We start from the raw sequence: 12,500 nt of genomic DNA on the forward strand, positions 1-12,500 counted from the left end.
TTCACAGTAAGTTGATAAACAATATTGTACTTGTTTACTCGTTGATTGGAGGGAAATTTTGACAGCAAGTAAACGAGTGCATTTTTAAGGTTTCTTTTGGGGCTTTTTATGCCTTTATTCTGACATAGGACAGTCAATGGAGTTAGAAATCAGGAAGAGAGAATGACACACCACAGGTTGGACTCGAACCCAGGCTGCAGCTTTGGAGGACCACAGCCTCTGTTCATGGGATACCATGCTAACCACTAGGCTACCGGCACCCCAAACAAGTGAATATTGACATGTTTTACGCTTAATGCGCCCAACCTTCAACATCAATCACAATAAATAAAACCTCCACTTTCATGCAGCTGTTGGAGATTAATCAAAATTCCTTTGACCGTTATTGAACACAGTCCATCAATCAATTATCTTTGCTTTGGAAATAAGAACTTTATTTACTGTTAAAATCTCTTCGGATATACTTTTAGTAAAGGCTTCTGAGACATTACTCCGCTTCAAAACTGACGAGATGAAAAACAACCACAGCAACAGAGAGATCACAAACTACCACAAGGAAACACAAAACTACAACTCAGAGAGCCAACATGGCAACAACAGATCAACACAGAAAGAAGCAGAACAGCCATGATGACACGACCTTTAAGTAAAAACAAGAGGGTCCAAAAGAAGTGTAGATGCAACTTAAGAGACACCAAAAAACATGGAAATAAATACTGAAAGCTGTCAAAGATACAAAGAAACACTAAATGTACCTGCGCTGCCCAAACACAGTTTTGTGTGATTGTGTTGATTGCTTTGTTATTGGTCAAAATCACATCAACTCATTCTGATTAATCAGCGATAAAAAGAGAAGAGGATTACATAAAATAAAAACCTCAATCAAATATGAACCGGAAACATTTCCAGCGTGATTTTTAGATGTTTTAAATCAGGTTTTCCAGGTGAGTCGGGGTACTTTCAGGACCCTGAAACCTTCTGCTAGCAAACACAGTCAGAGGTGAAACTCTGGGATTCTCGTACGTCGATATTTCTGTGTGTTCAGCGCTGGTTTGAGTTCATCGACCCTAAAGACCGGCAGACCTCAGAGGATCAGATCAGGTTCGCAGAGACTGTCCACATCACGGACACGAAGCGGACACACAGCTGAAGAGAAGAGACACAAAACACCTCAGACTTCACATCCGGGAGAACGGTAGGAACTGAAATCTGAGGGAATATTAAGCAGACTGGTAGGAAGGACTAATCGTTTTTTATCTGAAATCTTTTGATTTGTGATTAATGAAGTATGAAACAAAAGTCTCTGAGTAACGGATGGAGCCACTCTGACGTCAACCTTTGATTTCACAATTGTTTTCCTGGAGCCAGAAGTTACCATATTTGGGGGGGCTGGAGAGAAGTGAGCGGTTAGCAAATGCTACCTTATCAAAGGTTAGAGTCGACCTATTCTGCTGATCCCCATTTTAAACTCATACATAGTGTTTCAATGCTGGATGTCCAAACTAAACGTGGGCAAAGTTTCAGATCATGAGGTAAACCTGTTGGAGTAATCCCAGGATGAGTCTGCAGAGGGCGCTAAACAGCTTGTTCTGTAAATCACTCCATAGTCCCCGATATGAAACCAAGTATTTCACCAGACAGCTTCAAGCCTCTACGTAAGACCCTCACATAGACTCTCTTCTCCCAGCACTGGAGAGCAGCCCTGCAGCGTTCTGCCCCCCTGAAGGTCTCCAGAGAGCTGGCCAATCTGAAGAAAGTGTGCACGTCGAGAGGGGGGTCTTAAAGAGACAGCAGTTGTAACTAAGCCTGAGGGTTTGTGAGGCGGTATCAGATAAATCAGATCATGTAAAGCTGTAAGTCCATTAAAGCTCACAGAGAAACAGATTATTAGTCTGATATTTACAGGAACAAATCCAACAGCACAAACACGGCCCCGAGGTTAAAGGTCAGGGACAGACTCTAGTGGACACTGGAGGAACTGCAGTTTTTATCCACTAAAACTTTAACTTCATTTGTTGGCGCTGGAGGTTGCTGCTTTTTGGAACTGAAAGCAGACCATGTGTGAGCTAAACACAATGTGTTTCCAGGTGTTCCGGGTTGTTCCAGGTGTCTGTGTGTTTGTAGGGGGGGACTTGAAGCATCATGGCGGTGGGCCTGCAGGTGGTGGGTCTGCTTCTGGGCGTGGTGTCCTGGTGTCTGCAGTCCAGCTGCACCTCCTCTCAGGTGTGGAAGGTGAGGAGTCAGGCCGAGTCAGTCAGCAGCAGTCAGTGGCAGTTTGAGGGTCTGTGGATGAGCTGCGCCGCCACCTCTATGGGCTCCATTCAGTGCATCAAGTTCAAGACGGTGCTCGGGCTGCCGGGTGAGGACTCATCTTACAGACACACACATGCAAGAACTTTAACTACTTTCACACCTAGGTAGAATGCGAAACTATATGATACAATGAGACAAGATGGGAAACTATATGATGCAATGAGACAAGATGGGAAACTATATGATGCAATGAGACAAGATGGGAAACTATATGATACAATGTGATGAACTTTGGACTCATGGGGAATATGCAAGACATATAGGACCCAAGAGGTCCAAGAGAAAGAGAGAAATCTCTCTTTGGTTGTAGGAAGTGTGGAATAACAAACAGCAATGAAACTCTGTAAAGTGTGATTTTTGATTTTTTTTTTTACAGTCCACCTGCAGGCGTGCAGAGCTCTGATGATTCTGTCCCTGCTGGTCGGTCTGGCCTCCATCATCGTCTCTGTGCTTGGACTCAAGTGCACCAAGATCGGCAGAACCTCTGAGCACGTCAAAGAGCAGATCGCTCTGGCCGGAGGAATCCTGTTCATCCTGTCAGGTTTGTGACTCCATGATTCCTCTCTGATTTAACACCTCAAATGATCATCTGTGTCAAAGTCTTTGAAGAAAACAAGGGTTGTTTATCATTCTCCATTTTTTCCACTTCTTCTCTGGATGTAGCCAATGGTTTGAGTCATGCTAAGCTAAGCTAATTGTTTTGAAGGCTTACTTTGCAACTTTCAGAGCAGATTTTCAGACCAAAACAAACGCTCTCTTTGGACACACCCCCTTCATCCCTCAGCTCCTCCCGCCCCTCCTTTCCTGTTTTCCCAGCGAGTGACACCTTCACAATGCTTTTTAAATGCATGTTTTATTTCTTGTGAACAGTGTTTAATCACATGACCGCTGGCCATTCTGTGGTATAAAATACCCAGATTGACCAACCACCTTTGAATTGTTACCTGTCCAGGTGTCTTCACTCTGATCGCAGTGTCCTGGTACGCCGCCAGAGTCATCCACGACTTCTACGACCCGCTCTACGGAGGAGTCAGGTCAGTGTGTGTTTGTGTGTGTGACCTCCTGCTCACTCACTCAGTACTTTTACCTGAACAGTAAAGTTGAGCTAATATTAGAACTCACTTTGACTGTTTATTATCTAATTATCCCAATAAATCCCAATTTACCAAAAAACCAAGGGAGAATCTGTTTATTGATGGTATGTCCAACTCCTCAACAGTAGGTGACCCCCCTGTAGACTAGTTACTAATGGACCTACTCTCCGTTCACCTAGCTAACAAGTGATCCAACCGCAAAGTGGGGATCGTATTTCTTATGGGGAAAACATGTACGAGTCTTCAGCTCTGTACAGTTCGTACATGCTCTCGGCTTTACTTTTGGTTGAAATGCGATGCACGCTATCCCTCTCACTGATGGTCATATCTGATGGCAGACAACAACATGACCTCTGCTATGCTACGCAATTAAGCAGTTCAACATGCTCAGAACGTGTAGTCCTGTTTGGTTCTGATTGAGGTGCAAACATGTAAGAGTTAATCCCCCACCCCCCATCACATTAGTTGGGTGTGTTTTTGAGAAATTCCATCAGTCAGACTAACATGTACTTTAAAAGTCCAGTTTTAGTCGGACTAACGCAATAAATCTACTTTTTTAATGAGTGTGTCACTGCTGCAGGTTCGAGCTGGGTACTGGTCTATATCTGGGCTGGGCTGCCTCCTGTCTGGCCATACTGGGAGGATCGATGCTCTGCTGCTCCTGCAGGAGGACGTCCCCCGCCCCTCCTTCCCCACGGTAAACATACAGCGCCACACAGGGGGGCAGTACTGGGGTTTGTCCACAGGGGGGCCTTGTTACCCACACAGTTAGTTTTTTTATTCCACTGCCTGAGAGAACCACTAAACCCTCTTTAACTGAACAAAATAATTAAACATAAAAACGAAATAAGAAACATATAAAACACAGAAAAGCTGGTTTTTAACCATTTTTCAAAAGCATCTCCAATATTGATCCTAGTTTGAGCACGTTTCTGCTCGTGGAGCTTATTAGAAACATGCAGAGGCTTTTTAGGTCGGGTACAATCACTTCTATCTGAACCACTTCTCTTGCCCGCTTCCATCGCTGCAACACCTGTTGACCTGATAACTGCTCTCATATCTGACAAACCGAGGGGCGTCCAAAACGGCCGTGTGGGGGGGTGTCTTAAAAGCGCCTACCTTCTCTGGTCCAAACAAATCCAGAGCATTCAGGAGCAGAATCTAAAGTTAGAAGGAGGACATACTGGCTGCTGCATTGTTGTTAGAGAAGCCAGCACTTCAACATAGCATGTTTCCTTAATGATCAGAGAGTAAGATACCTTTATCATTTACCTCTCTACACATCTCACTGATTGGACCTTTAAAGGTGATGATTGATGATGGCTGGTTTTGGATAGAATGGTCACTCTGTATCATCTAGGATAGTTAAACAGACTGCACTGTGTATTTCTGTTGTGTAACGTGTGTGTACTTTGTGGTTTCCTGCAGACAGTTTTCATACAACTTCACCAAGACAAGCCAGGGACAGAACATCTACAGAGCAGCTCCGGCCTCCAACAGCGGCAGCTCCAAAGCTTACGTCTGAACACCGCAGTTTCAGATCCTTCAACTTGTTTAGACAACATTTTTTAACCACGATTGGTATTTCCTTAAGGCACATGTGCTTTGATTTCTCATAAATCTTTTGTACTCTTCATGTCACAGTTGACAAATAAATAAAAACATTAAAAAAATGAATTATGAGATTAACAAACTTTCCAAACCGTCTTTGTTTGTTCATGTGAAGATTATCTGTGTTTTATAAATAAATGTTTCATTCATCTGTGAGAGCTTTTCCTCTGTTCCTCTCTTTTCACAAATTATATTCTAAGGAAGAATGTGCGACATGTTACCCATAAATAAATCATAAAGTGTGTCCTGTGTAAATGTGTCTCTGAGTCCTGACTGTCTACAATGAGGGAGAAGCTCGAGTCCCGCTGGCTGTGTTGTTGTCAGAGCCGTGTTTACATACCGAGAACATACTCACTGATTATTTGGATGTTAGTAAGAGTTTTTACATCACGCTCATTCTGTGTCAGTTTACATGAAATGTGAAGCTACGAGCTAACTACAGAGCGCTAACATTAGCATGCTAACACAACAATGTGAAGCTACAAGCTAACTAAAGAGAGCTAACATTAGCATGCTAACACAACAATGTGAAGCTACAAGCTAACTAAAGAGAGCTAACATTAGCATGCTAACACAACAATGTGAAGCTACAAGCTAACTAAAGAGAGCTAACATTAGCATGCTAACACAACAATTCAGGACACAGGTGATTGCAGCTGGAGGCATGGATGATTTTGTCTCCTGCTTGTTCTGAACTCTTTCATCCAAATGCGAGTGTAGAGGGGTTGGAGGTGTGTCTATGGAGGAGAGCGGAGGCTTCAGTATGGAGGAGGCGTGGCCTAGCAGCAGTTTGTTTTGGTTTCATGCTGGAGCTCATCTACTGGATCAAAAAGGTCACACATTCTACCTTTAAGTCACCTGTCAGTTTAGATTTCTAATCAGACTTTTGATGACTGTTAAACAAGCGTCATTGGGAAAGAAGTAAGTATGAATGAAAACAGAATTTACATTTTTAACTGAAATCACAGATTATATTGTTTTTCAATTTTTTAGGTATTTGATAAATGTCTAGTCTAGTTATATTTATTATATCTATTTTGTATTGAACACTTCCTGGGAGGGGGTGGGTGCAGACGAAGCACTGAGGGAATGCTACTTTCAAAATCATGCTAGTTTTAGAAAATTACCAACCTTGCCTTTAATATCTAATCATATAGTAAGGTCACTTTATCATTTCACTCACTACACATTATTGTCCAACTGTAAACCAATCAAACTCCTTCAGTTTCAAGGCCAGTAGTAAGAGATCTCTTCCATCAAAAACAACACGTCTTATAGAAACATATTCTGTACCAATGACTTCCTCCAGGGATTAAGAAAAGATTGAAGTGCAAAAAGCTGCAGTTCCTCCAGTGTCCACTAGAGGCTGTCCCAATAAGTGTGACCGTCCCCATAGAGCCCCATGTGAAAATGTCTAACTTTACAGCAGAAATAAACATGTTGCATAATGTACCTGCAATGTAACATGCATGTGTTTGTAATTGTGTGTCTGATCGTATCAAACGCCGCTGAATGTGGCAGCTGGCTCTAAAAGCTCCAGCAGGCGGCGCTGCTGCTTAAGTGACGGAAACCTGTCCCATTACTAGGTCCAGGGTGTAGTGTGTGTGTGTGTGTGTGTGTGTGTATTAGCTGGGGGTCGTCAGCGGGAGGGAGGGGGAGGGGGGGTTGAGGAAGAGGAAAAGATGACCATTTCCTGATGCAGCTAGAAAATAAAACAAACAGGAAACAAGGAGCAGAACTCCCAACGAGGAGCGAGAGGAGACAGACAGAAAGCAAGCCATTCATACAGAACTCAGCAGAACCAGCAGAACCAGCAGAACCAAGGAGAACCCAGCAGAGAGGAGGAACCTGCAGCAGAACACAGATGTGACAGGAGCAGGAGAACATCTGTATGTGATATAAAGATTACACCCCAAAAAAATAACAATAAGGAACACTTTGGAACTACTGGAAAGAGCTCTACATCTGGACTCTACACACACACTTACACGCGCACACACACACAGACACACACACACACTGTGGCAGAGATGTCACAGTCTTGAGGAGAACTTCTGGATGATAACTGAGCTTTACAAAAGCAGAATAAGGTAAGAGCTGTTTAATTTAATCTGTGTGTGAACGAGTGTGTCTGTGTTATTATTTATGATTTAAGTGGAACATTTGGATGTTGTTTGTGGATCGTTGCGGTCGATCGCAGCTTCAGGTAAACGGGCCGTAAGTCTGCAACATCATCTGCCATGGATCAAAGTGTGTCCACTAGAAGTATCTGCTCTTGATATTATTGGTGTGAGCTGTAAATGCAGGAGCTGAATACGACGCTGTAGACCGGTGAGGTAAAGAGAGAACAATGATCCTGAGGACGTAAATCTTTAAGTCGAGTGTTTGTAAGGTAACAGGAGGAAGTGATCATTATGTAATTAATGGAGTCAGACTTCCTCTTCATTTGTGGGAGAAATATGACCATGAAGTCTACTGCCTTTTGTTTCTGTGACTGAGCTGTGTTTCTGTGCACTTATGTAATGAACCACACGTCATCTTTTTACAACGTCTCTGAGCTTTCCTACATGAACGTAAACACTTTACAGCACTTTACTGTACTTTACTGCCTTACTTTACAGCAAGTAAGTTAAATTTAATACATATGGAAGAAAAAATCTGCAGATTAAAGACATGCAAAACGTATAGTTCATTAAGGCGGAAAAGTGCTGCAAAGAGACGGTAAACAGAAGTACTTCAATGCAGTAAAGTAAGGCTGTTTTGGATACCGCCTACTGCATACTGAGTTGGACAATAGTATGTAGTGTGACCGCCAGTCTGTGGTTATTCTGCAGTATACTAGACTAAGCTGGTTTATCAGTCTTGGGATGAGGAAGTAAACAACAGAAAAAAGATGAAAAGAGATTCATATAGATTTTCATGATTTAGAGAATCAACAAAGAGAACTGTTGGTCTCTTTGTGTGGTTTGGTCTGATTGTGATAATTTCCTCTGTTACGCAGCACTTTACAGCATTTTACAGCACTTTACTGTACTTTACTGCCTTACTTTACAGCACTTTACTGCACTTTACTGCCTTACTGTAGAGCACTTTACTGTACTTTACTGCCTTACTTTACAGCACTTTACTGCACTTTACTGCCTTACTTTACAGCACTTTACTGCACTTTACTGCCTTACTGTAGAGCACTTTACTGTACTTTACTGCCTTACTTTACAGCACTTTACTGCACTTTACTGCACTTTACTGCACTCTACAGCACTTTACTGTCTACTATTCTGGTAGCTTTTACTCATTTGGCCAACATGCAGTACTCAGTATGCAACATACCCGGATGTTGTTCTGATTCTGAAAACATTTTGCAGTCTGCATCAGACCAGTCTCCCTCGTGTACTGTTCCCACAATGCAAAGCGGCAGGTTGAGGAGACTGAAATGATGGACGTAAGCGTTCATCGTAACAGAGGAAATTATCACAATCAGATCGAACCACACAAAGAGACCAACAGTTATCTTTGTTGATTCTCTAAATCATGAAAATCTAAATGAATGTATGATTTTTAAGTTACACAAAAAGAGTGTAACTTAAAATAAATACAGATGAACTGAAAACATGAGAGACGAAGTGTGTTGAAAGAAAAGAAAGACAGAAGTGGATTGAGGAACAAGCAGAGTAAACATCAGCAATGTTTCAAAGAAGATTTACCCAGTGATGATTTCTCTTTTCCTACACATTCACAGTTTTGGGTTTCGTTTCTCTGATCTCCAAGAAACTTTCAGAAACCAGTGACAGGAGGAAAATGAAACTTCAGTCAGAGCCTGAAGTTACCCAAGAGGACTTATTCTGATAAATCTTCTTTACATTTAAAGAGACACACACACCAAAACGGAGCGTTCTGAGAGAGCTGGTTTATACAGGGTCACAAACCTCCTCTGGTGCTTGATTCATGTTATATTTTGACCAAAGCACAGCACAGATGTTTCATTTAGACCACAGAGGACCGTTTGAAAAGGTGGAGGAGGACTGTTTGAAAAGGTGGAGGAGGAGGACTGTTTGAAAAGGTGGATGAGGAGGACTGTTTAAAAAGGTGGAGGAGGGGACTGTTTGAAAAGGTGGAGGAGGGGACTGTTTGAAAAGGTGGAGGAGGACTGTTTGAAAAGGTGGAGGAGGACTGTTTGAAAAGGTGGAGGAGGAGGACTGTTTAAAAAGGTGGAGGAGGGGACTGTTTGAAAAGGTGGAGGAGGGGACTGTTTGAAAAGGTGGAGGAGGGGACTGTTTGAAAAGGTGGAAGGGGACTGTTTGAAAAGGTGGAGGAGGGGACTGTTTAAAAAGGTGGAGGAGGAGGACTGTTTGAAAAGGTGGAGGAGGGCACTGTTTGAAAAGGTGGAGGAGGGGACTGGTTGAAAAGGTGGAGGAGGACTGTTTGAAAAGGTGGAGGAGAGGGACTGTTTGAAAAGGTGGAGGAGGAGGACTGTTTGAAAAGGTGGAGGAGGGGACTGTTTGAAAAGGTGGAGGAGGGGGACTGTTTGAAAAGGTGGAGGAGGGCACTGTTTGAAAAGGTGGAGGAGGGGACTGTTTGAAAAGATGGAGGAGGGGGACTGTTTGAAAAGGTGGAGGAGGGGGACTGTTTGAAAAGGTGGAGGAGGAGGACTGTTTGAAAAGGTGGAGGAGGGCACTGTTTGAAAAGGTGGAGGAGGGGACTGGTTGAAAAGGTGGAGGAGGACTGTTTGAAAAGGTGGAGGAGAGGGACTGTTTTAAAAGGTGGAGGAGGGGACTGTTTGAAAAGGTGGAGGAGGGGACTGTTTGAAAAGATGGAGGAGGGGGACTGTTTGAAAAGGTGGAGGAGGGGACTGTTTGAAAAGATGGAGGAGGGGACTGTTTGAAAAGGTGGAGGAGGGGACTGTTTGAAAAGGTGGAGGAGGACTGTTTGAAAAGGTGGAGGAGAGGACTGTTTGAAAAGGTGGAGGAGGACTGTTTGAAAAGGTGGAGGAGGGGACTGTTTGAAAAGGTGGAGGAGGACTGTTTGAAAAGGTGGAGGAGGGGACTGTTTGAAAAGGTGGAGGAGGACTGTTTGAAAAGGTGGAGGAGGGGACTGTTTAAAAAGGTGGAGGAGGACTGTTTGAAAAGGTGGAAGGGGACTGTTTAAAAAGGTGGAGGAGGGGGACTGTTTAAAAAGGTGGAGGAGGGGACTGTTTGAAAAGGTGGAGGAGGGGACTGTTTGAAAAGGTGGAAGGGGACTGTTTGAAAAGGTGGAGGAGGGGACTGTTTAAAAAGGTGGAGGAGGAGGACTGTTTGAAAAGGTGGAGGAGGGCACTGTTTGAAAAGGTGGAGGAGGGGACTGGTTGAAAAGGTGGAGGAGGACTGTTTGAAAAGGTGGAGGAGAGGGACTGTTTGAAAAGGTGGAGGAGGAGGACTGTTTGAAAAGGTGGAGGAGGGCACTGTTTGAAAAGGTGGAGGAGGGGACTGTTTGAAAAGATGGAGGAGGGGGACTGTTTGAAAAGGTGGAGGAGGGGGACTGTTTGAAAAGGTGGAGGAGGAGGACTGTTTGAAAAGGTGGAGGAGGGCACTGTTTGAAAAGGTGGAGGAGGGGACTGGTTGAAAAGGTGGAGGAGGACTGTTTGAAAAGGTGGAGGAGAGGGACTGTTTTAAAAGGTGGAGGAGGGGACTGTTTGAAAAGGTGGAGGAGGGGACTGTTTGAAAAGATGGAGGAGGGGGACTGTTTGAAAAGGTGGAGGAGGGGACTGTTTGAAAAGATGGAGGAGGGGACTGTTTGAAAAGGTGGAGGAGGGGACTGTTTGAAAAGGTGGAGGAGGACTGTTTGAAAAGGTGGAGGAGGGGGACTGTTTTAAAAGGTGGAGGAGGGGGACTGTTTGAAAAGATGGAGGAGGGGACTGTTTGAAAAGATGGAGGAGGGGGACTGTTTGAAAAGGTGGAGGAGGGGACTGTTTGAAAAGATGGAGGAGGGGACTGTTTGAAAAGGTGGAGGAGGGGACTGTTTGAAAAGGTGGAGGAGGACTGTTTGAAAAGGTGGAGGAGGACTGTTTGAAAAGGTGGAGGTGGAGGAGGACCGTTTGAAAAGGTGGAGGAGGACTGTTTGAAAAGGTGGAGGAGGGGACTGTTTGAAAAGGTGGAGGAGGACTGTTTGAAAAGGTGGAGGAGGACTGTTTGAAAAGGTGGAGGAGGGGGGGATATGTCCTCTTTAAAAGTTTTTTTTTAGTTTTTTAAGACTTTTGCCTTTGATGGCTAGGACAGCTGAGGAGAGACAGAACATGGTGGGAGGAGAGAGAAGGGGATGACATGCAGCAAAAGACTGAGGTCAGATTTTTTAACCTAGTTGCCTATTTCAAAATGTAACGGACCCGCCCTTTCCCTTTCTCAGAATGGTCAACCCCTGTGTGTGGGATGTGAACGTTTTGGGCGCGTCAAATGACCTTAAAAGTTAGACCGGTAATGCTGGACTTTGCATACCCACACCCGGACCTGCATGAAAACAGGATGGCAGAAATGAAAAGAGGATAGGGCATTTGAACCCGAGGCTACAATAACTTCTTAATACAGCTTTTTCAGTCAGCTCCAAAATCTGATCGGACCGCGGCGGAGGAGCTGCTAGCGCTGTCGCTAACGCAGAGGGCGCGTTCACTCAGGGGCTCAGCTAATCTCTTTGGGCTGGACTGTACTAACTTCTCTTTCTTTGACCCACTGACCTGAAGAAACAAGAAACTCTCTTTTTATAAATATCTGCAGCTGCTGACTCAGCTGTGCAACATTCCCTTTGAACAGTCGTTTCAACACAAACCTCCATGTTCTGTTTTCACTGTGAAGCCTCAGAGACGATTTCATCTGTCAGCATCTTTAATGTAGAGTCATCGAGACAGAATGAAGCATCACCTGGATTGATTTCAAATCTGTGTAATGGCTTTGACCTTGACTCTTACAACACACTAACATCGAGCTGAATGTTCCTGCAGAGCTTCAGGATGAGAGTCTGAAAGAAGGTCGGGGAGTGCTGGGAAACTGTGGAGACTTTTCAGGTTGATTGAGTGGACTGATGAACGACACTGAGCAGACAGTGGAGGGTGGATGTGTGTGTGTGTGTGTGTGTGTGTGTGTGTGTGTGTGTGTGTGTGTGTGTGTGTGTGTGTGTGTGTGTGTGTGTGTGTGTGATGTAACAGCCCTCATGGAGAAGCATTCTGGGATCAGACAGAAGGAGGGAAAGATTGCAGTGAGATAAAGCTATCAGATTTCTCTCCACGGTACAGAGACCCGAATGAAGACGTCCTCTCTGATTAATGCTCAAGATAACACACACACACACACACACACACACACACACACACACACACACACACACACACACACACACACACATGTTCTCTCCCTTGTTTTGTTTTTAAGAAGAGTTTGATTGAGGACGGAGTGAGGACAAGCAGGACAGGAGACAGGTCGGACTTGAACCAGGGACACACGTGTGTAGGATGACAGT

The 12,500-nt window shown here is 44.2% G+C and overlaps 2 protein-coding genes across 2 annotated transcripts in view; both read left to right on the top strand.

Moving 5' to 3' along the window:
* Window positions 1–1,046: 1,046 nt before the first annotated feature.
* On the top strand, window positions 1,047–5,263 carry LOC110003590 (claudin-1). The gene is made up of 6 exons (XM_020659159.3): window positions 1,047–1,195; window positions 2,088–2,359; window positions 2,690–2,854; window positions 3,266–3,347; window positions 3,988–4,104; window positions 4,836–5,263. Exons 2-6 carry the CDS (start codon window positions 2,143–2,145, stop codon window positions 4,930–4,932), a joined length of 678 nt encoding a protein of 225 aa, XP_020514815.2. The 5' UTR covers window positions 1,047–1,195; window positions 2,088–2,142; the 3' UTR covers window positions 4,933–5,263.
* Window positions 5,264–7,061: 1,798 nt separating this feature from the next.
* exoc3l2b (exocyst complex component 3-like 2b) overlaps window positions 7,062–12,500 on the top strand; it is a 54,293-nt gene continuing 48,854 nt past the window's right edge. Inside the window, exon 1 of the mRNA XM_065959917.1 lies at window positions 7,062–7,108. Coding sequence (XP_065815989.1) covers window positions 7,077–7,108 — 32 coding nt within the window. The 5' untranslated portion in view covers window positions 7,062–7,076. The remainder of the gene's footprint in view (window positions 7,109–12,500) is intronic.

Source organism: Labrus bergylta, chromosome 11 (assembly GCF_963930695.1).
Source record: "Labrus bergylta chromosome 11, fLabBer1.1, whole genome shotgun sequence".
Classification (NCBI taxonomy): domain Eukaryota; kingdom Metazoa; phylum Chordata; class Actinopteri; order Labriformes; family Labridae; genus Labrus; species Labrus bergylta.

Excerpts from the sequence above, each read along its gene's own strand:
- LOC110003590 (XM_020659159.3), top strand. The coding sequence starts at position 2,143 with ATGGCGGTGGGCCTGCAGGTGGTGGGTCTGCTTCTGGGCGTGGTGTCC. Across the intron at positions 2,360-2,689 it reads GACGGTGCTCGGGCTGCCGG|TCCACCTGCAGGCGTGCAGA; the intron begins GTGAGGACTCAT and ends TTTTTTTTACAG. Across the intron at positions 2,855-3,265 it reads AATCCTGTTCATCCTGTCAG|GTGTCTTCACTCTGATCGCA; the intron begins GTTTGTGACTCC and ends TTACCTGTCCAG.